The 26061-nt window shown below is 35.0% G+C and overlaps 1 protein-coding gene across 1 annotated transcript in view; it reads right to left on the bottom strand.

Annotated features, from left to right (window-relative positions):
* The window catches only part of Vps13D (vacuolar protein sorting 13D), a 1260195-nt gene that overhangs the window by 1095689 nt on the left and 138445 nt on the right, over positions 1-26061 (bottom strand). The window contains exons 12-13 of the mRNA XM_090393926.1: positions 10778-10946; positions 2698-3020 (exon numbers count right to left, since the gene is read on the bottom strand). Of these exons, the coding sequence (XP_090250052.1) occupies positions 2698-3020; positions 10778-10946 (492 nt within the window). The remainder of the gene's footprint in view (positions 1-2697; positions 3021-10777; positions 10947-26061) is intronic.

Raw genomic sequence — 26061 nt, 5'->3', positions numbered from 1 at the left:
CGAGTGAATGCAGACTTTTTCTCCTGTGTGCTGGTAGTTTTCCCCTCCTTTTGTACATCCTGGAGATTGCTTTGTAGGCTGGAGGTGGATGAATCTGTTGCATCACAAACACCTTCAATAAGAGATTTCTTAACACCAAAATTAAACAAAGTCCCTGCCTCTTATTCATATTAAAATTTAACTCTGTAGGCCTATTACTTTTAAAAAATCACAGCACTATGGTTTCGAAACAAGCACTTTCGCCCTACAATACAAATTTATGAAGAAAGTATTCTGTATTACTAGATTTGAGAACCAGATACAGACAACCTTGATCTTCAATTTCGGTGGAAAATTTTTCTTTATACTTCCTTGCTGACTGGTCACTAATATTTGCAACATAGATGTTATTTCATTCAGTTTTGAGAACAGAGGATATGCTGCCCATTGTTGTAATTGGCTTGCAGGCAATTTTTATGACTGGTCATAAACAGCAGTATTCCCTTGTCCCCAAATGTTGAAAGATTTCAATGTGTGAAAATTAATGATAATTCATGAATATTTCCATGTTTAAAAATATGTGGCTTGGTCACTGACATTTGCAATACAGATGTTATTTCATTCAGTTTTGAGAACAGAGGATACGCCACCCATTGTTGTGATCGTCTTGCAGGCAATTTTTTCACTGGTCATAAACAGTGGTATTCCCTTTCCCAAATTACTTCCATGTTTAAAAATACAAGGGTTGGTCACTGATATCACGGAACACTTATTCACTTTCTGCAAAACACCAGTGTTCTGTGGAACACAATTTGGGAAACCCTGTCTAGCATATTCTTATAATTAGATGTGCAATCTATTTGGTCTTGTTTTAGAACTTTCTCTTTTCCCTCCCCAGACAAACTCAAAAGGTACGAACTGAAAGTATATTTTTTCACCCCTTTGCCACACACATAACCATGTTTGAAGACATTCCTATCTTTGATATTTGCATACCATAGCTGACATTTTCCCATTCCTACCTTGATGATTTAATTTTCCTAGCTCTCTGCATTAGGTCACATACCAAAAAGTATTTTTTCCAGGCTTCTGATGCCAAAGTAATTCAAATGCAGGCCTCTTATATAAGTCTTTCATTCAAATCCCTCTTATATAAGTCTTTTCTGCAATCAAACTCACTCCACAGATCTAAAAATTCTCATCCATTTCTTTACATAGCCTGCGGATAAAATCATTTGCTATCATCACCTTACTTAACTCGCTACTGTCATATCACATGCTGAGAAAATAACAATGGACTAGTATTTAAGTGGTATTTCTGGAGCTCTGCTGTTAAATCTGGAATTAGTGCTGGACAAATGTTCACATGGTTCTGAAATTGGAAGGACATTAGAAATAACAGTATAATCTAAAAAACAATGCAAGTTATTTACTGTGCTTTTAGCATTCTGCCCTGATGTGCATTAATAACATATATAAGGCAATATAATAAATTTAGTTTAATCCTTTATCCAAGTGTGAGCAAACAAAGTTTGCGCCTGAAAGTATCTTCAGGACTGAGTTAAGGTGGTACACACCAGGGCAACTCATTGCAAAGGTGGAGCAAGCTACCAATACTCCTGTCTCAGTATCTCCTATAATGCAAAACACATCTCCTTGCAGATATGTCTAATGTTATGCATTAAGGGAAGGGCCACTACCCAGACTAGTTTCGACCTTTATTGAGGTCTCTTCAGTGGGAGCCAGGCCCAAGCTGAGATACCAGGCAGAAGCATTCGCAGGTCATCTCTACCTATAGAAGTTGCCAAATGGTGTGCCACCCCAGTTGCCAAAGGGTGGCACACCATTTGGCAACTTCTATAGGTAGAGATGACCTGCGAATGCTTCTGCCTGGTATCTCAGCTTGGGCCTGGCTCCCACTGAAGAGACCTCAATAAAGGTCGAAACTAGTCTGGGTAGTGGCCCTTCCCTTAATGCATAACATTAGACATATCCGCAAGGAGATGTGTTTTGCATTATAGGAGATACTGAGACAGGAGTATTGGTAGCTTGCTCCACCTTTGCAACGAGTTGCCCTGGTGTGTACCACCTTAACTCAGTCCTGAAGATACTTTCAGGCGCAAACTTTGTTTGCTCACACTTGGATAAAGGATTAAACTAAATTTATTATATTCTAACCAAGTGAAAAATAAACTTTCAATATATAAGGCAATATAAATGTGTATTTAACAAATAAACAATCCTCTTATGAATGGTGGATATAAGAGGATTTTTCTTCTCACACAAGTGGAATGGATGGTCAAATTATTTATTTTTTTTAATTTCTCATGTGACAGATACTAAGTTTTAAAAAAAAAAAAAAATGAAAACAATTGCAGAATTTGAACAGATCTACTGATTCTTTATTCAGTTTCTTCAGGTTGTTTATTCTTGATCTTGACTGATCGTGAATGACAACATCTTTTTGTTGAATGCTGTACTTAATCGGCAAATGTAATCCACTAGAACTGTGGCAATCAGTTAATAATATAAATAAGTGTGTTAAAAGGAAGTATATATACTTGAACAGTAAGTAGATTGTGAATAAAACTGTATTCTTCACCTAGATCCAAAGCTTCATCTACTAGTAATCATATTTCCTTAACCTAAACATATTCAATCAGGTTACAAATCATGAACAACTGATATTAAAAAAATAAATCACAGAACTGTTCTTACCTTGTTTTGAGGTGTGATAAGAAGTGGGAATATGCTTTCATGAGAAATTCTATCATGAAGATACAGTGCTCCAAGCTTAATCTCAAAAAAGAGAGAGCCGCTTCTAGGTCTGGTTTCTAGAAATGTCTTAACATCAGAAAATTCTAGTTCTAAAACTGGAACAAAGTGAAGTAATGAGTCCTGAGAACTATGATTATTAGACTCAATTTTTATCAAAGTAAATGATCCTTGGGGAAGACAAAAACTGAGTTGTGCAAATACCGTGTCCCTTTTTAAAAGAGTATCATTTTCAGCACTGTCAAGAACATCTAATATCTCTTCCTCTGATGTAAAAAAAAAAAAAAAAAAAAAAAAAAAAAAAAAAAAAAAAGGAAAAATTAGATATTCTTATAACATATATTCCAAGAATCAGCTAACTGTTAATTAAATAACAGTTAAAATTGAAAAGACAACAAGAATATATTATCAATGGATATTTTTAAAAAAATACACACGCGCACACACACAAAACCGTCGGGCCTAGACTTGTGAAGGGTTCCATTCTAATAATCTTGCATCCGTTCGCCCAAGGACAGAATCTCTTCTTTATCACATTCAGGATTCTATGAATCCTGGATGTGAAAAATAAAAAATACATCAGGCACTGACATTATGGCAAGTCAGGTCTAGCAGATCATGCCTTAAACACTCCTGCACACAGGATCAACTGGCAAAAAAAAAAAAAAAAAAAGTGCTATACAGAAGTTGTTATAAGTCAGAGAGATTGTTCCTGGAATCAACAGATGCCTTGAAACATACTGTGAACCTCAACAACTATGGCTGTATAAATTTACCAAAAATTTTTGGGAGACAATAATCATCTTGAGATCCAATTAATACCAGCTGTCTACTGTTTTTTTTTTTTTTTCAACAAACATAGATGGTGCCTAATTAGGACTTTAGTCTTTGTGTTGTCCGTAGCAATTGTTTAAACTAGTCCCATTGCTATACCAGATTGTGTTGTTTCACATACTGTGACAAACTGTTTTTGTGCTCTGAAGATGCTGGATATAATACCAGTGAAATATCAACAAATAACAGTTTTGTTTTTTTTATATCAATCTGTGCTCTCATTAATACTGTTAAAATAAATTAACATGTATGACGAACATATGACTTTCCACACATCTGAATCTTGTTGAAAAGGTTATAAATTGAAAATCACTACATGAACTATGGAAATATATGTTAATAATTAACATACCTGAATGCTACAACATGTAGGTCTGTAACTAATTTTACTCTTTGTTTTGAGTGAAACAATATAATGTACAAATTATAACAAAATTACTGTGTAGAGTACTGTACCTTAATAAATAATAAACATGGATTAACAGTGTTTCTTTGCACTTACAGTGAAATAATCAGCTAGAAACACATGGAGCAAGAGTAATGCTTTAAAGTTTATGCTTTATGAATTGGAAAATTCATGAGATGAGGCAAGGAAGGCTAGTTCATTAACAAAAAAATTATTCAAATTCAGGAAATATAAAGCATTCTGAGAATGGTTTGCCATATGCATAACTTGTAAAAGGTCTGAGCTCATCTTTGGAGGTGAAGTGATAGGGAAGTGGCTTCTTTAAAAATGCGTTCATTACATCCAAAATAGCCCGCACAGTTTGCCTTATCTTTTATGCATAAATTCCTCTATAGCAAATACAGGTGGCATCATTCATTCTGTCTACTTTGCTAAATCTCTCAATGTTGGGATTAATTTCCTCAAACAATGGAACTGTCTTATTAACAGAGACAAATACCTCTGCCAATTTTTTCACTGTAAACTTCTGAGAGGAGGAGAAGGGGGAAGAGACTTCTTTTTCCTGTTGTTCTGCTTTTTTCTCTCTTTTTCTAGCTATCCTCATCTATAAGGTCCTCATCTTCTTCCACAGCTTCTACCAACTGCTCTACATCTTCATTGTCAATCTTCAACTGCAACTCTTTAGCTAGCAGCACTATTTTGTCACTATCCTCATATAAGGCTTTGTCTATGTCAAATCCTGCATATGTACAAACATATATTTTCAGCGACTTTTTCCAAACATATTCATACCCTCTATTTTTACCTCCCTTCAATGCTGTATCTAAATGCTTTGTACAATCCAAGATATATTCCTTCAAAAAGTCAGTGTTCTCAGACTCAACACAGCAAGAGCATTAGAAAAGGTAATTCTTAAATTTCTTGAAATGGCAATAACTCCCTGATCTATGGAGGGAAGAGGTGATGTTTGAATGTGTAATGGGATGGCCACTGCATGTAGCATATGTCATAAGTTGAGGACTGCCTATGTATTTCTTTCCAATACAATACCTGAATAGGCACCCACAAGAGCGCAATCAATTCTTGCTATAGCAAACAGAGTTTTGACTGGCTTCTCATAAAAAACAATTGAAAACTTTTGACCCAACCGCTCAGAGAAAATGTTATTCTAAAGGAAACTCAATAAAATTATTCCAGTAATGCTTAAGAGTTTACAATAGTGAGAGATGACTAAATAAAATATGCTGTTTTTCTCTTATAAATCTTTAAAAAAATCTAGAAATATAATATTTTTACATCCAAGAGGGCAAAAAATCGTTTAAAATGATATGGCAGATTATAAAGGGAACTATGCTGATCTACCACTGCAGAGCTGAATGTATTTTCAAGAGAATTGCTACAGGTAAAACCAAAAGATGAAAAACGGACTATTTTGGTATGTTTCACAACAAAGAGGCACAAGTGTTGTAATGCTTCCTTGCATTTTCTATCCAAAACTTTTATAACAATCCTGTCTATGAAAGGTTGGAAACCTTTTTAGAAACCTTCAGCCTGCATGTGGAATGATATAAGCCACTTAAACACTTTTTTTATGTTTAAGAGAAAGGAGTACAAATGATAGTAGCCAGTTCAACAGTAGAGTACCCATGAATATGCCTATAGAAAATATAAGATAGAAACACAACGGGAAAGTGTCTGACAGAGGAGTTATTAACTAGTGTCCATTTCTGCATATCATCAAGCAATTTGAGGAAGACTTCTGATATACTACCACAAATGTGATTGGCTTGTGTTTATTGGCAAAAGTATAACCCTTGGTTTACTTTTGCCAATAAACACAAGCCAATTATAAAGGTTACAACAGCAGTAGAGAAGATGTTATATACAAGAAAACAAATGTTAAAAAAAAAGGGGAGGGGGGAGACTTCAGCAATGATATATTTACATATAAACTACATTTATGAAGTAGTTTCCATGCAACTTGTATGAGTCTGACAAAATCTATCCAAGGGTACATAACTCAGCCAGATTACCAAAAACTGCATTCCTCTCTAGAGTTTAGTGCTTCTACTCCACTAGAACATGGCATATATTAAGTAAAGTGTTACTGTTCATACATAAGTGGGTCAGTAGCTCTCAACAGATAAAATGTGTAAGAATGATTATGACCCATGTGAAGCCCAAAAGGTAAAACTACCTGTCATCTGTTCCTTTCATAGACTGGATTGCAGTTTAATTTCAGGCTTAATCTCATACAACTTATTTGTTAGTGCTTCCTGACAGATGAGATGACTGCTACTGACCGATTAAGATTACTCTGATTAACTGTCTGTAGTTTGTATAAGGAAATGATATGTAGCACATGGAGAAAGTATCAGCTTAACTTATAGATGCACCTGCTCTCATTTCCCTCAAGTGCAATGCACACCACAATCACACATCACAATTAACGATCCTCAAACCTGTGCAAATCATCATGAAGAACTGGATACAGAACACATACGGGGATGGTCTGAAAAGTTTCCGATAAATGGCAACACTATCAGCAACTTTTTTTTTTCTAACTTGGTACATCTGTCATTCTATCGAGTGGTTTGTTTTATACAGCTGTCTGAAGCAAAAGTGTTGTCTGCATCCCTTGAAATAGATAAAATTGAGTATCTTGCAGTAAATTCTTTGTAAAAGAAGGTTTAATGCCAAAAGAAATTCATTCGAAGTTCATAAAAGTTTATGGGTACTCTTCTCCTTCATTTTTGACGATTAAGAAATGGGCTGTCGAGCTTAAACGGGGCCGTACCAGCCTTGAAGATGATCCACGTGAAGGATGTCCAGAAAGAGTAATAAGACCAGAAATTATTGATCAAGTGCAAGATATGGAATTGGATGACTGGCGAGTCAAAGTGCACGTCAAATTGATGAGACTATAGGCATTTCAAAAGAATATGTAGGACATATTTTGCATGAAGAATTGCCAATGAAAAAGTTTTGGGCAAGATGGGTGCAGCGCTTGCTCACAGCAGATCAAAAACGCACTCGCAAGAAAATCTCTGAACAGTGCTTGGAGTGTTTTAACAAGAATAAAACTGATTTTGTGCATCAATTTATTACTATGGATGTGACTTGGATTCACAATTACACACCCAAATCCAAACAGCAGTCAAAACAGAGGATAGAAGCTGGTTGTTCAGCAGCAAAGAAGACAAAGTCGGTTCCATCAGCAGGAAAGGTCATGGCATCGGTGCTTTGGGATGCTAAAGGCATTTTGTTTATTAATTATCTTGAAAAGGGTAAAACAATAACCATCATCATCAAATTCCTGCCATGTACCCTCAAGGGGTGTACAGGATATGACAGTACTACATGAAAAAATTACATCATTACTAACTTCCTATCTACAATTTTCCTCCAAATCAGTCTGTTACTTGTCAAGACTCCAACATTATCAGATCTTATATTTCTATCGTCTAAGGCACTTTGTACCATATCAATCCACCTATATCTTGGTCTTCTTCTGGGTCGTTTTCCTGCCACCCTGGCAGAGAACACTTGTTTTGCTAATCTTTCTTCTCCCATTCTATTTAAGTGACCATACCATCTGAGATTAGCTCTGCTAACGCATTCCTGGATGCTGACAATGTCAAGTTCTTTCCTAATATCCTCATTTTTAATATGATATTGCCATTGATGCCATCTGTTCACGCCTCTAATCTTTCTCAGGACTCTCATATCTGCGGTCTCTAGTCTTTGGTCAAGTGTTTTGCTTCTGACCCAGCTCTAAGATCCATAAGTTAAAATTGGTTTGAACACAGCCTTGTATACAGCTAATTTAGTATTCCGACTAATTTCTTTCTTATTCCATATGAATTTATTCAAATGACTTCCCACGATACCAGCTTTGCTGATTCTGTTGTCTATTTCTATATTTAGTTTACCATCTTCAGTAAAAATTTTGCCTAAGTAGCTGAAATGTTTTACTTGTTCCACAGGTTCTCCATTCACAACACAGTTGACATTTTCATTGATTCTGCCTATTTTCATTGTCTTTGTCTTTTTATTGCTGACCTTCATACCATATCTATTACAACAGTTATTCAATTTAGTCAGAGAATCTTGCAGACTTGTAGCGGATTTATTTAGAAGTATAACATCATCCGCATAAAGCAAAGAGCTGACATTAACATCTCCAATTTTGATATCAGGTTTAATACCACATTCCTTCATAATGTGATCCATATAGATAATGAATAACAGAGGGGATAATGTACATCCTTGTCTCACACCAGATTTAACATTAAACCATCTTCCTGTACTTCCTTCAATTCTAACTGCTGACTCACAACTCAAATAAAGACTAAGTATTGCTTGATATAATGCCCCATTGACACCATATAACTGCAGCGTATTGAATAGCTTCTCTCTTGGCACCTTGTCATATGCCTTTTCCAAATCGACAAAACTTAAATACAGATCTTTGTTATATTCCCATGCTTTCTCGACTATTTGTCGTAAAGTGAAGATCTGATCCTGACAGCCTCTATTTGGCCTGAATCCAGCTTGTTCTTCACCAAGCTTTTCTTCCACAATTCTTCTCAACCGTTTCTCAAGTATACTTGCATAGATCTTGCCAGGAACACTCAGTAGGGAAATACCTCTGTAATTCTCACATTCAGTTTTATTTCCCTTTTTATATATGGGTACTATGAGAGCTCTACTCCAATCATCGGGAATTCTTAAACTAAAATCTTAAACTAAAAAATCTAGCAAAAATGAAAATTGACCAAATTGCAGGCTTCAAATGTTTCATGCTCTAAAAATATAAAATGACACATAAATTTCAATAACCAATTCAATGAGTTGTATAACTAATCTGGAGGTGTTACATAAAAACAATCTTAAACAAGTCAAACAAAAAAAGTAAATGATGAAGTTTGTCTTTTGATATTTTTCAACAACTGCCGATTAAAAATAAGTTATAAATAAAATTAATTTAAAATTTAAAATTAAAACAAATTAAATTTAAATAAATAAAAAAGCAGGGATAAAATCTTTAGCCAACCCACAGTACTAACATGCTACAGGTTGACAACCTTCAATGGATGGAAGCTACAAAAAAATTAAATTAGTAATTTATCAATAAGTCTACTTTTGCACTCAATTCATCAAACAAAATGAGTCAAGTCAACTTATCAGTGAAAGATAAAAATAATATATGCAAACAATAAAACAAATTAGAGAATATGTACTAATTTGAGATGTAGATGAGTCTTATAAATTTCTCTCTTCATTCTTCAAACTTCATGGAAATTAATAACCAAGTTAACTATGTAAATAATTTTACTTTTTTTTTTTTCACTTTTAAAAATTATGGCACTATATAAAAATTTTAAATAATAAATTAAAAAAAAAAAAAACTAGAATAAGTAAGAAAAAGCAAGCACAGAGATGCTGCAGATAAATTATTCATTTTCAGTTCAGTTCTTAACTGTCTTAAATCCTATAGCTGATTGAGTTTACATAATTCCGTTTTTTCAGGAAACAAATATATACAGTTACATCATATTTTTTCGCCAATGTACAGTTACAGCTTTTTTTTTATTTATATTTTTTATGCTGCAGATCAACAATTCAATTGTGTGTGTGTGAGCATGCATGTACGCTTATGAAAACTATTTTCAATATGAATTTCCTGGTTTGACAATGTGTTGAAAATAGAAATACCACGCCAATACATTCTTCTTATATTTCAATGTTTGACAGCAAAGTTGAGGCAAAGATGACTGAGGAAAAAAGCTAGTTTTAGGAAAGCAAGGGTACCAGAAGCCAGTTCTTTTGCTTCAGAATTTAGCCTCCATACGGTAATGTGTTTCAAAGACTACTCCAATGCTTTCGACTGTGTTCAGCTTGTGAAACTGCGAGCTGTAATGAAAATAATAGCTTTCTAAGTTAACTTGTAGAGTGAGCAAAAGGCCATGGTAAGAACATAAGTTTTCTCATTGACCACAGTGAAATGAAGGTGTTTTTAGCATCATTACTGCTTCAAGGCATAGTTCAGAATTAAAACAGTACTGGTCTAAAAAAAAAGATGATCAAGATACCATTTTTTTCAGAAGTGATGTCTAAATGTAGGTATTCCTTGATAGTGAAATTTTACACTTTGCTGACAATGATTCTGAAGAAAAATAGGTGTTTTTTTTTTTTTTTAACTCTCAGAAAGAAGTTCCATGAAGTTTATACACCAAAGCAAGATATTTGTGTTGATATAAGCCTTAATTTATACAAGGGCCAACTTGGTTGGAAACAATACATGCTGCTGAAGAATTCTCGTTTCACAAAGAAATGAGTGGTGCCCTGATTGCCAGATAGGGTTATGTGCTTCACCATGCTTCAATACGTTCATGTGCATGTATAAAACTCATTTATTAACTAAATATTCTTGTTTATTAAATTGTTAAGTTTTTGTATAAAACATATAAAAATTGTAAATAAATACTTTTTATAACTAGTTAAACATGTAGTCTTGAAATTCAAAAAAAAAAAAACCTTGGGGTAAAGAACGGAAACTGGAACCTAACAATCAAAGGATTAATCCCTTGTTCTTTTTTTCCTTTAGAAACTGTACCTGAACAGATCATAACTATTATCTGAGATTTTAAAGCTGGTGTTAAGAAGGGCAATCTAGTTTCCAGCTCAGCTATCACCAACATAGCTTGGGGGGGGGAAGATAAAACATTGTTATAGATACTGCCAAAAATACTTGTCAGTTAGAGAAATGTAATCTCATACCTAATTTAGCTTTCAGGTCTTCTATGCCAGACTCATCTAATTGTTTTGGTTGTGCCTTATCTTTCCCTTCTTCACAACTTTCTTTGCATGATGATGTATACCATCCTGTCCATGCTGGAAACCACCTTTGTAATAAACTTGGTTCCACTGATTTTGAAGAAGCACTTCGCTACAGGGAAATAAATAATTCATTTTGTTTCTGCATGTTCTTCTGAAGTTAACTGTTTCTGACAATCTACCAATAAGCACTTCTCATTTACTTAATAATTTGCTTATATCTCTAAGTTAATCACATTTTATTTATATATTATGAATGATCTGTAACAACTAAGGAACTTGACTTGATCTACCTAATTACGATAAGAGATTATTATCATTAACACATTAAAACCAGATTAATCACCTATCATTATTTTATGGCAAGAATGTTTTAAGCAGGGGAAAACTCTCGGCCATCATTGTGTAACATCAGCTAAATACTTTAACTGAAATGTCCATATGTGTTCCATTCATTGTAAAAGACTGGTTTGAATCCTTAGATAAGATTCAAACCTGGTCTTTTTAACAAAATAATTCATGAACGTTTAAAGTAAGATAACTAGTGTTGGGGTTATCTCTTGTTCCCTATTATCTCTGTGCCATATGACAAAGACACATAATAATAGAAAATTTTCAACTCTATATAACATTACTTGAAAACATATCGAAAGATTGAGAGATTGAAACATAAAATAATGATATATTCAGTAAACACAAGAATTTGGAAAGTTCATATACCAATAAGCACTCAGTCTTTAAAAAAGGTAATGACAGCTGCCCTTAAATACAAGCCTGAATAACCGAGTTGACATCATCATCTCTAATCTACTGCCAGTTCAAATTGCACTAGGGTATGTGAATCTGTGAATATCTTTAAGATGAGAGATGATTTTCAACACCCTCTTATTAGAAACCTGAAGAGGGGCTCCTTGTCTGAACTCTAAAGCAAAGTTTCTGAACTACGCAAACTCTCACAATGCTTAACGTTCAATATATTTCCAATCTTTGGTGCATGTGATTGATAAGATTCATAAAAGTTTCATAAAAAGAGAATACCACCAAAGGATTGAATACATTGTTCTTTTTGCATCCAATAAAAACATAAATTATTGATCTCTTTATTATAATGTGTATCACAGAAGAATATATTTTAAATTTATCGCACAGGAAATCAGATGGGGAAAGAAAAAAAACAGAAGCATAATTTCATAAAGTGCTATTTTGCAAATTCTTGAACTTAAAAAAACAGAAAATGAAACACAGAAAGATCACCTTATAAAACACACACAGCCTCTCCTCTGTAGGTCAGTCCATTAGTAATGATGATACTCTTAAGATGAAAAGACTTAGGTCCAAATCCTGCCTAGAATGAGAAGTCTCCTCAAAATATCAAGATCCAGTGAAGGTGCATGAGTTGCTGTCATATGGAGAAGCAGTGTATTCCTTCTAAAAACCTGAGTTATTCTATCCTACAGAGCAAAAAAAATTACCTGAGAATACACACTCTGAAAGACATAGTAAACTAGGTCTCTTCATAGTTAATTTCTTGGTTGTGTGGATGAATGTTTTAAGAGGAAGATGAAGAAAAACGCATGAATTAGACTTGGGGGGACTAATGACCTGAATATGCACAATTATAGCTTCTCACACCCAATCAAATCATTTTATGGTGTGTTACATTTCCAAAAACTGGAGGACACTTGTGCTTTAGGTTGGATGGTTAGTTTTACAGCTAAAGTAACTAAGGTGAGGAGACCTGAGTATTGAATGAAAAACTTGATTTTCCAGGAGAACACACACAGCCTCTCCTCTGTAGGTCAGTCCATTAGTAATGATGATACTCTTAAGATGAAAAGACTCCTGCCACGTCCATAAGAGATTGACTAACTCACCTTCAAATGAAAAGTCATGATAAAGGTTCTTTGTGTCCTAGAAGGGATTTGAACCCAAGTAGGTGCCCAGGTGAGTACTGCCACCTTAAAAATGTACCTCCCACATTGAAGACCAAACATTGAAAATGCGATATCGGGCCTCCCATAAGCAGAGTTGCACTAGGTAATGAAAGTCATCTATGGTCTCTGGTTTGCGTTTAACCATCTCTTTGCTCTCACATACACACTACAAGGTGTGCATGTGTGTGTATCACACAAAATTAACTAAGCATGCTCAAACACTAATTCACTAGAGAGCCAGTACCTCCTCCATTTGAGGATGGAGCAGTAAAGTGGCTTTTTAGGTAGACTGAAATACATGGGATAACTGATGCTAAATGAAATGGAAGGCTTCCTGATTAGCTAGAAAATAATACTACTGACATTTACTCTGCCAAATCATATTTAGAGTGAGCTCAAGTATAAACAGTAGACTGGGGGGGATAGGAAGCAACGTTGTGTGGTCATGCATGGAAAGAAGATTAAACACTCCATGTGGAAATAAATTTCTTAGGTCTTCCATTCCCTGTCACTGCAGTTTTAGATTTCCAACATTGCAAAACATGAAAGATGCCATAAAACACAACAGTCACATTGCAGTTAAAACAATTACAAAAAATGGCCAAAAATACAAGAAATAAAAAAAAACTCAACCACCACAAAAACAAAATCCCATGCAAAAAAAAAATTCCATGTCCAATTCACTAAGCAGATTCAAATTAATGACCTGTGTGTGATAGTGGACAACTCCCTATCCACTTACCACTCAATTCATGATGAGGGTCCCACAAGGTTCTGTCCTCTCAACAACCCTCTTCCTGCTATATATCAATGACCTACTGCAATTGACCTCCAACCCAATACACAGTTTTGCAGATGACAGCACACTACACTCCTTGCTTGCATTTGATAAGCCATATCCTACACAACTCACCTCAACCTACAACCTACAGAACATCAACCACCACCACCCTCAACTCCGATCTCCAAGCCATACTACAATGGGGTTCGGATAACCTCATAAATTTCAACACCAATAAAACCCAGTTCTGTACTATTTCCAATAAAAAAAGAACCATTTTTTCCCAGAATCCTTTTTGATGGTACCCAAATTTCCAGACAGTTTTTGATCTTGCTCCTTGGAATCACCCTCACATCAAACCTCTCCTGGCACAAACATATCTCAAACATTGCATCCTCAGCCTCAAAAAAACTAGGATTTCCCTTTCGCTCAAGACGTTACTTCACCCCCGAACAGCTGTTAACATTATACAAGTCACAAATCCGTCCAACTATTGAATACTGCTCACATATGGGGTGGAGTCCCCAAAAGCTCTCTCAAAATGCTGAGCTCAATACAAAGGAGAGCAATTAGACTTATAAACGATCCATCCCTTAGCAACTCCCCCCCCCCCCCCACTTTCACACAGACGTATGGTTTCTGCAATATGTATATTCTACAAATATTTCCATGGGAAATTCTCATCTGAAATAACATCAATAATTCCTCTGCTCAATACAAAAATCATTGGAACACGTGCAGCTGCTGCACAACCCTTCACAGTACACCAAGAAACAAACAGAACAAATTTCTTTTCCTCTTCCTTCATCCCTGCAAATGCTGCACTGTGGAAGAGTCTCCCAAGGAATACAATTTAGTCATTCAAATGAAATGTAAACAAATTCCTCCTTTCCCAACCCACTACCCATACACAGTACTAATGTACTATAGGTTGACCAAACAACCAAAGTCCTGTGTATGGGCCCAACATAAAAATAAAAAAAAAACATGAACCACCATTAACATGCATCAGCTTGAGTCTGCTTTTACTTAACCTCAACAAATATTCATTTCAGTTATTTGAAATGCATTTTGTATTTCATAACAGTGATACATATGCATTACTTCACAGTATTGCTACCTCCAATCACAATGAACTCTTGGATGATTTATCTAAGCAAGTCAGACATTTTGTTGGATTTTTTGGATACCCATCAAAAGGATACATATCCAAAGGATTTATAAGTCCTATTCAGCAATGGTGGTAGTAGTAATATCAATAAAATCCACTAGATGGCCTTCTGCACCTCAGTCTCACACTGCGAGATTTTACTTTGTTAATATGGAAATACAAGTACAATCATGTCTGAAATAACTAGTCTCGCTAAATATTTATATACTTGGGAACATGGTCTTATTTTGTGTTGTTTTGGTTTATGAAAAAATGTGTTTAAATTAATAAGTTATTCTTTTTTATTATTTTAATAACAGGCAGAAAACAATTTGGAAAATTTGCTATAGGTTTGGTGAAGATTAAAAAGAAATGGCTTAATATGCAAAGCACACATGTATATGTGAGCTTTCATTCAATTTCATGGTTGAATGTTTTGGCTTATGAAAGAAATGTGTTTAAATTAACAAGTTATTCTTTATTATTTTAATAACAGGCAGAAAACAATTTGGAAAATTTGCTACGGGATTGGTGAAGATTAAAAAGAAATGGTTTAATATGCAAAGCACACATGTATATGTGAGCTTTCATTCAACAGACGGTCAAACACAAATTTCTTTATTATTTTACAAATACTCATTATTCATCACCATTTTTTGAAATACTGATAATCACTTTTTTATGTAGAAGTAATCTGAACTAAAATAACACATGATGTACAACATAATGGATGGAAAAAAATCATGACTTTAAAAAAGTCATGTTTTACATAAAAGATCTGAAAAACTACATTTTCCCCATTTTTTTTTTTTCCTGAATAACATCGATTATGTGCTGATATATCATCATCATCATCATCAAATTCCTGCCATGTACCCTCAAGGGGTGTACAGGATATGACAGTACTACATGAAAAAATTACATCATTACTAACTTCCTATCTACAATTTTCCTCCAAATCAGTCTGTTACTTGTCAAGACTCCAACATTATCAAATCTTATATTTCTATCATCTAAGGCACTTTGTACCGTATCAATCCACCTATATCTTGGTCTTCCTCTGGGTCGTTTTCCTGCCAACCTGGCAGAGAACACTTGTTTTGCTAATCTTTCCTCTCTCATTCTATTTAAGTGACCATACCACCTGAGATTAGCTCTGCTAACGCATTCCTGGATGCTGACAATATCAAGTTCTTTCCTAATATCCTCATTTTTAATATGATATTGCCATTGATGCCATCTGTTCACGCCTCTAATCTTTCTCAGGACTGTCATATCTGCGGTCTCTAGTCTTTGGTCAAGTGTTTTACTTCTGACCCAGCTCTCAGATCCATAAGTTAAAACTGGTTTGAACAATGTCTTGTATACAGCTAATTTAGTCTTCCGACTAATTTCTTTCTTATTCGATATGAATTTATTCAATTGACTTCCTACCATACCAGCTTTGCTGATTCTGTTGTCTATTTCTATATTTAATTTACCATCTTCAGTAAAAATTGTGCCTAAGTAGCTGAAATGTTTTACTTGTTCCACAGGTTCTCCATTCACAACACAGTTGACATTTTCAATGATTCTGCCTATTTTCATTGTCTTTGTCTTTTTATTGCTGACCTTCATACCATATCTATTATAACAGTTATTCAATTTAGTCAGAGAATCTTGCAGACTTGTAGCGGATTTATTTAGAAGTATAACATCATCCGCATAAAGCAAAGAGCTGACATTAACATCTCCAATTTTGATATCAGGTTTAATACCATATTCCTTCATAAAGTGATCCATATAGATAATGAATAACAGAGGGGATAATGTACATCCTTGTCTCACACCAGATTTAACATTAAACCATTTTCCTGTACTTCCTTCAGTTCTAACTGCTAACTTACAACTCAAATAAAGACTAAGTATTGCTTGATATAATGTCCCTTTGACACCATATAACTGCAGCGTATTGAATAGCTTCTCTCTTGGCACCTTGTCATATGCCTTTTCCAAATCGACAAAACTTAAATACAGATATTTGATGTATTCCCATGCTTTCTCGACTATTTGTCGTAAAGTGAAGATCTGATCCAGACAGCCTCTATTTGGCCTGAATCCAGCTTGTTCTTCACCAAGCTTTTCTTCCACAATTCTTATCAACTGTTTCTCAAGTATACGTGCATAGATCTTGCCAGGAACACTCAGTAGGGAAATACCTCTGTAATTCTCACATTCAGTTTTATTTCCCTTCTAATATATGGGTACTATGAGAGCTCTACTCCAATCATCGGGAATTCGTCCCTCTGTCCAGGCTTTCTAAATTATGCAGTGCAGCCACTGTAAGACTTTTATACCACCATACTTCAGCATTTCTGGTTGAATATCATCTACTCCTGCTGCCTTTCCACATTTCAAGCCTTTGATGGCTTTTTCTACTTCAAGTATGGATATGTATTCCTGACTGCATGCCTGGACAGTGTTTTTTATCACTGTGCTGTCATCACTGCTTCTTTCATTTAGCAGTTTTTCAAAGTAATTACTCCATACTTCAAGGATATCTTTTTCTCCTGTTTTCATGTCACCTTTATCATCTCTAACTCCTTTTACAGCACTCTTTCCTCCATTCCTAAGCTTCTTCAACAACCTCCAGAATATTTTGCCACCTTCTTGATATTTATTTTCTATATTCTTGCCAAAGTCCTCCCATGACTTTTGTTTAGCTAGTTTTACACACTGTTTAGCTTTCTTACATTTGTCTCTGTATTCTGTAAGAGTAAAAGCTGACTTATTTGCCAGGAACTTTTTATATGCTTTCTTCTTTTCCTTCACTGCCTCTTTAACTTCCTGTGTCCACCAGGGAGTTCTGATTTTTTTTATCCTTGCACACAACCTCACCACATACCTCTCTGGCAGATTCAATCAATGTTTTCTTCAGAGTTTGCCAATGAATCTCCAAGGTTTGATTCCTGTTCTCAAAGTCTTTCATTTTCTTTTCAATAATCTTTCTGTATTTTAGTCTACAGTTCACATCTGAGAGCTGCTCAACTTTTATTCGCTTTAAAACTTTCTTACATGTTATTCTTTTCAATATGAAATTCAATTTTATCCTGCTCAAGACTAAATAGTGATCACTTCCAATTTCAAATCCTCTGTACACTCTGGTGTCCTGCACCAGAGAGAAAACATCACTATCAACAATAACATAGTCAATGAGACTTTGCTTATTCCTAGCCTCTTCTCTCCATGTGAATTTGTGCACATTTTTATGTTGGAACATGGTGTTAGTAATAACCAGTCCATGTCCTGAGCAGAAATCCAACAGATATTTGCCATTATTATTAGCTTAGCTCTTTTCTCCAAATTTTCCCAAAATATTTTTGTATGTCTCACAATCATTTCCTACTATGCTATTTAGATCCCCAACAAGGACCAACTTTTCCTTTTTCATTGTGTCAGTTGCTTTTTCTAAAGCCTCAAAAAATTCCTCCACTTCTACCTTAGTAGAGCCTTCTGTGGGACCATAGGCACAAATAAGTCTCATTGTCCAGTTCCCCATTCTCATATTTGCCCACATTACTCTACTTGAGACTGACTGCCATTCAAGAAGATTAGCCTCGTATTTTGTGTTGAATACTATGGCTACTCCTTCTTTTCCTTGATTGTCATTGCCTGAATATAACATTTTGTATTTATTGCTCAGAACGATCTCACCAGTTTTGGTCATTTTTGTTTCAGTCGCCCCTATTATGTCGATCTGGTACTTATCTAATTCCTCAGCTAGCTCCATTTCTTTGCCATTCAGGCTTCTTACGTTGATAGTACCGATCTTTAACTCTGGTGATGTTGAGTTGAGGTTTGTTTTCAGATTTGTTCCAGTAGCTGACTTTTCGCTGTTCGCCCTGGTTCCCTGGCGAAAACAACGGGGGCCTTGTTTAACCGGGCGACGCCCCAGCCGGCATAAAATTTTGTCATGTTGTACCATCATTTTTTATTTTGGTTTAACCAATAAGAATACAATTTGGTTGGCTAAATCCCAAATTGCCAGCCCATCCTTGTTCGTTCAGTATCAATGTAGATACCCAACAGGTAGCACCACGAGAAGGTGAGGATTGGACATCAGGTCAGAAGCCCTGGTCGGTTATCTGCATTCCTTTAAAGGCTACGTGGAGGTCTCCTCTCAGTTATACAGCTTTGACCCTTAAGCACCCCGTGCTGATATATGGCAGTCAATAAAAATTTCCCAAAAACTGGAAAATTGATACAGATATACTTCTCTTTATACTATATTTGTTTGAATGCAAACCCAAGCACTTTGAGTTTTGGCATACATGATTATTAAGTGAGAAATAAGACTTCAGAAATGTATCGATGGTGGCAAATGATGCAATTTCTCACTGTGCCAATATTAGTTAGGGTTTACTCATATTGTCCCTTCCCCTAGTTCTGCCGTTTGAAAAATCTCTATCTCCATTCACTCCTCTCAACAGCTTAAGCATTGCAATCATATTCCTTGCATTTACACATATAGTGGCCACTGAATTAGAAACCTTTATGCAGATGTAAATAAATATTGCTTATACAGCATATATGCAAAATACTTCATCACATGCATCACCATATGTTCTAGGCAACTATTTAAGAATGCTGCTTATCACAATAGGAAAAACAAAGGATCTTGAGGAATTCAATAAAGAGCTTATTGTGATGATCCATCTAGCTAGAGCCATGATTTTAAAACAGCAGACCTGAGTGCTTTCTCAAAAGTTGAGATATGATGGGTGTTTAATCAGCAGGAAAATTACCCACATTGTTTAGCTAAAAGGCATAACTGTGGCTCTAAGACAGTCTGTCAGGAGATGGAATCACCATTTGTCTGAGGAAGCTTGTATGGACAAACAGAAATTCCTGTGTGAAGCAACTGACCAAAGCTTTTAATGAAGGCTGTTCCTGGCCCATATCTTACCAAACTATGTGCAGGGAATTGAAGAGGATCAGTATTGGCAGTAAATATATGCATGCCTATATGCAAAATAAAAGTATCTAATTCAATGGCCTGTAGGTATACATTGACATATCACAACTACATGAAAAAATGACATGTCAAGGATCAGCCATGTTTTGGGGAAACTGAATTTATATCATCATTAACACAAATTTAACGGTGAAGTATATTCATTTCAGGACAGTATGATAGGTTTCACAAGCCGCATGCAGAAGTGACCAATAAGGAAACATTCGACAATTTCTTGACTTGTGACATTTTTCACTGTTCTTTTTAAAAAGCACCACAATTCTAAATATGTTCTTTTTTTATTTTTCCTCACCCAAAGTATGACAAATCAGATGAATTCATTCCAAATGCCAGCATTCTGGAGCCTTCTGCACTCATATCAGCTTACAATGATTACTGTAAACAACTTGTGTAGTGCATTCACTGACATGCTTTTAAGGGAAATGTCTAAAAATCAGCAATTTACAAAATGTGTCATTTTTTTTCATCAATTGCAATAATATATAAAGAGATTACATAAATTAAGATATTTTAGAAATGAAGTACATATCAATAATAGCATAGCTTGGTTACTGGTGCCCTTGGCAAATCAATAGCTATGGACTTTTTTCAGTGTGACCATTTTGCAAAAATACCATTCCAACCTCTGCATGTTGATATACCTTAGCCTTGAGAAAAAACGTTTCTATTATAACACAGTTTTTCATGATATTATGTGTAACATTACACAAGTTAATGAAATAATTCAGTAAGGGAGGTTAAACATGGATATCTTTACCAAATAGCTTTCATTTGTCATCTTGGCTTAAGTATCCACACCCTGTGCACTATGTATAACATTACTACTGATATAATAGCACTCCATTTGTAAAAACAAATCAGCAAAGAATAGTGCTTTAAGTCAGCATGATGAATACACTGCAATGAAATGAATAGCTAGTTTGAAGGAAGAGTGGTTTCCAATTTGAAGTGACATGTGTATTTATAAAAATGGCATGCTCAACAACAAAAACATTTGTTTATATGGAGATTTTTTGGTGAGAGTAGGGAGAGAAAATAGCAACTAACTGCTTGATGTGATAGCTAAAAAAGAAAATACCACAAAAATAACTGCGTGAACAAGAAGTTGGATAGCTCTTATGTAAATGGATGATCTTATGATTGAGCGACCAGAATTTCTCATTTTGTTACCTTCAAAATTATCAGGAATTTTTTTTGTTTTCTCCCCTAACTCTTTAGTAGATACAGATGAGCTGAGAGAAATTTTCATAGCAGACTGAACACCATTATCTGCTTACTGTAATTTTTATTTATTTATTCATTATATTTTACTTTATTTTTTTTTTTAATTTTTTGGGAGGGAAGTTAGAATTCTCCACTTTCACTGATTGAAAGAAAATAAGTTATAAACAGAATAAATATAAGAGCAAGTGAAACTAATGTTTTTCCTCTTCTCTAAGAATCTTCTGATGGCTGCCTTCTTGTTTTTTTGTTTCTGGGAAAGCCATTACGCTGTAAATGTTATTTACTTCTACTACTTTTTCAAACTGATGAAACCAAAAAAAGCTTCAATGATTATATTTTAACTTAACAATGATGTGAAAATCAATCACTGACTCCAAGAGTAGTGCTTTTCAACAGTGTACGAAGCATTCTTTTAAGTTAATGACCTTCAAATCAAAGAACAAAAAAATCAATTTCCCAACACATCGGACAAATGGTAAATTACTCTACAGTATAGGGAAGGCTGTTCTAAAGAACACAGGTAAATGGAATAAAGAAAGAAGTTGATTTGGTATGTATGAAGATGTACTGGGTATGGATGTTCACTAGTGGCTGCTCATATTCTTACATGATTAAAGAAAAGCAGAGGAATAGTAGCATTGAGTTAGATGCAGTAATGTCCATAAAAAAGTACTATAAAAAAGATAATGTGACATAATGCAGAAACAGTGCATAAGAGAAAGTGACTGGTGAGAGTCAGAGAAGAGGTGTACAATCATTAATTCTTGGGCAAGTTTTGGGATTTGGGATAAATCAGATTTTGGAATTATGAACTGTTAGGAGATTAACAGCACCTCCATAGCTCAGTTAGCACAGACAAGCCCTTTAGTTGGAAAGACTCAAATTTGATTACTATCTATGATGTGAAGAATCTTTATCAGGTCTTTTCAAATGGTGAGTTAGCCAGTCTTGTATGGAGGTACAGGGTTTTTTCCTCTGGGAAACTCTGGTTTTTCCCATAAAATATTTATCCTTATAGGATGCAGCAGATGAGTTACATGCCAACTACATTAATTTGTCATGGCCCTGAATCAGGAGACTCTAATCCTAAGGGATGGATAGATTGAAGAAGAAAGAGTTTAGCAGGATTATGAAGTAAATTATACCTGACAAGAAATTATATTCTTGTTTTATCCTTTATCCAAGTGTAAGCAAAGCAAACAAAGTTTAAACATGAAGTATCTTCACAACCAGGCTACATATTGAGGTTGCTGACTTCACATCAATTGCCTTAGTATACCATAATGCAAAGCACACTTCCTTTTGGATGTACATATTGTTATGCATTATAGCAAGTAACTACCCAGCCTGGTTTCGACATTTAATGAAGTCTCATAATTTCTTGTCTAATATACTTTAGATCTACTTCTAATTTGTATTGAAGTAAAAAACTTTCTACAAAGTAACAAGGTGATACACCTGTTTTATTACTTGTATATAGAAAAGAAATAACATTTGCATTAACTGAATCTCAATATCTTCCTGAGTGATGAAACTTCAATAAAGGTCAAACGTGGTTTGAAATAGTAACCCTTTGGAAAGGAAATATTTGTGCTCTACATTATAGCTAAGGCCACTGATGCAAAGTCAATAGTCTCTATATACAAATAATCATGGAGATACTTGTTTGATTATAACTGGATCATGATTCAACAATTTCTTGTGAAGTATAATTTGCTTTATAACCAAATGAAAAAACTTTCTACAACTTATCCTTCATATATTCCAATCAAATATCTATCAAAGAACCTCCCTTTTCTGAATTATTTTGCAGATTATTACACCCTGAAGTGCAAGTTAAAAGGCATATGCCACTGAACTTCACTTTTCCACCCATCTACCTTTCCAAAAGTTTTTTTTAAACTATCATGCATAAAAATACTACTATTAAAAATAGAAATAGACACAAGTTGGAGACTGTAAATATGACAGGGAGATTGGGGGAAATCCGCATGAGCAAACATCAAAAGGAAGTACAAAAGAAGAGAGAACATAAATCTGGCTTAGCATATCACACAGCTTCTACTGGTCATGATATACTCTGGGATAGAACAAATACGTCCTATATCGATAAGAATTGTTTCACAAGAAAATTCAAAGAGGCTGCAAATATGATTAAAATTCCTACACAATGCAACAAAAACCAAGGCTTGATTTTAAATCATGTTAGGTCATCGTTTATCAAAAATTTACCCACTTCAGACCTCGGGCAGAGTGAGTGTGAACCATAGAATGCGACAACAAATAGCACTGTCTCCAACTAACACACATTAACAGTGGTATAGACATTGACAACAGATCTGTATCGACAACTAGACAATAGATCTGTTATTCGACTTTTTAACGAACTTTTTTGATGTTCATAATACCAACAAATGAACTTGTTTTTTATAATTTCTTATAATTTGTGCTTTAAACTGTTAATTCTTTTTACCCCTGAAGATGCTGACTAACGAAACTTGTCGGGTTATTTTTAGTACTTGTTTTAGTATTTTAAAAACAGTTCTCGAATAAACGTGATCAAAAAACCAGAATATTTCTATTGATGGCAGACACTTGATATAGCAAACTAATCGGGATCAGAGAAAGTCTGCTATAATGCAGTTTGCTATAAACCATTATAACCTTTAGTGCAGCAGTGTGCATATTGGAGTTTGGTTGAGACTTTTCAGTAGTGTGCTACACTGAATGAGTTTGTTCAATGTAACATGTCCATGTTCAAACCAGGTTTGGATGAAGCTTTCATTTGGGTGTTTTCAGACATGGCACAAATTGTGGCAAGTTCTTCAATTGAGACCAAACTACTTTGTGCAGTAGGGGAGTGTGTTTGTTTCAGGATATACTGCAAACCAGGCGCTTAAGGGTCAAAGATGTATAACTGAAAGGAGTTATACATCTTTGACCTCCCCATAGCCTTTAAGGAATATGGAGAACAGATATCTAGGTATCTACCTGGAACTGAATGAATGAGGAGGGGATGGCAATTTGGAAGTTAGCCGACCAAATTGTATTCTTATTTGCTTAAACCACAATGAAATGATGGCACAACATGTCAGAATTTCATGCGGGTTGGGGTATTGCCCTATTAATCAAAGGCTCCCTGTTGTTTTCATCATGGAACCAAGGCAAAAAGCGAAAAGTCAGCTACTGAAACAAACCTTAAAACACATCCCAACTCAACATCATCATCATCAGAGTTCAAGATACTACTATCAACATAAGAGGCCTGAATGGCAAAGAAATGAAATGAAAAGAACTGAATAAGTACCAGATCAACATTACTGGGATGATTGAAACAAACAAGACAAAAACTGGTGAGATCATTCTAAGCAACAAATACAAAATCATATATTCAGGAAATAAAAATCAGGAAAAAGAAGGAGTATCTATAGTATTCAACACTAAATACGAGGCTAATCTTCTTGAATGGCATGCAATATCAAGTAGTGCGATGTGAGCAAATATCAGAATGGGTAAATGGACAATGAGACTTATTTGTGCCTATGGTCCCACACAAAGTTCTACTAAGATAGAAGTGAAGGAAATTTTTGAGGCTTTTAGAGAAAGCAACTGACACAATGAAAAAGGAAAAGTTGGACCTTGTTGGGGATCTAAATAGCAGAGTAGTAAATAATTGTCAGACATACAGAAATATTGTAGAAAGTATTTTACCTTGGGTAAATAAATGTTAATTGATACCAAGCTATTTTAAACTGGTTTTACTCCATTTCCCAAGTAAGCAAACAGACAAACAAGTCAAGTTTGCGCCTGCAAGTGTTGCAAGTCTAGCTGACCCTGCACGTAGTGCAAGACCAAGGCAACTCATGGTAAAAGTAGAATAAGCTCTGATAACTAATCTTAATATTTACACCCTTAATGCAAAGCACATCTCATGGAAGAGATGTATAATGCTTTGTATTAAAGGCAAAGGCCACTACCCAGACCGGTTTCGACCTTTATTGAGGTCTCATCAGTGGGAGCCAGGCTAGAAATACCACGATTTTTTTTATTTATTTATTTTTATTTTTTTTTAGTAGTACAGAGCTTATAAGTATTTTACCAGAACAAGTTACCATAAGGTGTTTTAACCTTATTAAATAAAAATCTCAGGAGGAGATATAAATGTAGAAAGTATCTCCTCCTGAGATTTTTATTTAATAAGGTTAAAACACCTTATGGTAACTTGTTCTGGTAAAATACTTATAAGCTCTGTATTACTAAAATCTTGGTATTTCTAACCTGGCTCCCACTGATGAGACCTCAATAAAGGTCGAAACCGGTCTGGGTAGTGGCCCCTTGCCATTAATACAAAGCATCGTACATCTCCTCCAGGAGAAGTGCTTTGCATTAATGGTAAATATTAAGATTAGTGATCAGAGCTTATTCTACTTTTACCATGATTTGCCTTGGTCTTGCACTACGTGCAGGGTCAGCTAGACTTGCAACACTTGCAGGCGCAAACTTGACTTGTTTGTCTGTGTGCTTACTCGGAAAATGGAGTAAAACCAGGTTTATAAAATACAGAAATATTTTGGGAAAATTTTGAGAAAAGAGCAAAACTAATAATAATGGCAAATACCTGTTGGATTTCTGCTCAAAACATGGACTGGTTATTACTAACACAATGTTCCAACATAAAAATGCAAACAAATTCACATGGAGAGAAGAGCCAAGGGATAAGACAAGTCTCACTGACTATGTTATTGTTGGTAGTCATGTTTTCTCACCTGTGCAGGACAATACGAGTGTACAGAGGATTTGTAATTGGAAGTGATCAGTCTTGAGCAGGATAAAATTGAATTGCATATTGAAAAGAAGAACATGTAAGAAAGTTTTAAAGAGAATAAAAGCTGAGCAGCTCTCAGATGTGAACTGTAGACTAAAATACAGGAATACCTTGTATAGTGCAGTTTTGAACAACGCAGGTTTTGGTCTAACACAGTTTTTATTATTACACTAACACTGTCAACACTAACCGGTGACTCCCGGGAACTGCAAGTGACAGTCGAGAGCCACGTTTATACAGTAGTTATTCACTTGGCTCGCATGTAAACACGTTCTTTCCCAGCGGCATTTTATTATTTA

This window comes from Typopeltis vanoorti, chromosome 6 (assembly GCF_054136105.1).
Source record: "Typopeltis vanoorti isolate ZY-2024b chromosome 6, IOZ_Tvanoo_1.0, whole genome shotgun sequence".
In the NCBI taxonomy this organism is placed as follows: domain Eukaryota; kingdom Metazoa; phylum Arthropoda; class Arachnida; order Uropygi; family Thelyphonidae; genus Typopeltis; species Typopeltis vanoorti.
Note: the sequence above shows the minus strand (reverse complement) of the source record. Positions and strands in the feature narration are given on the sequence as shown.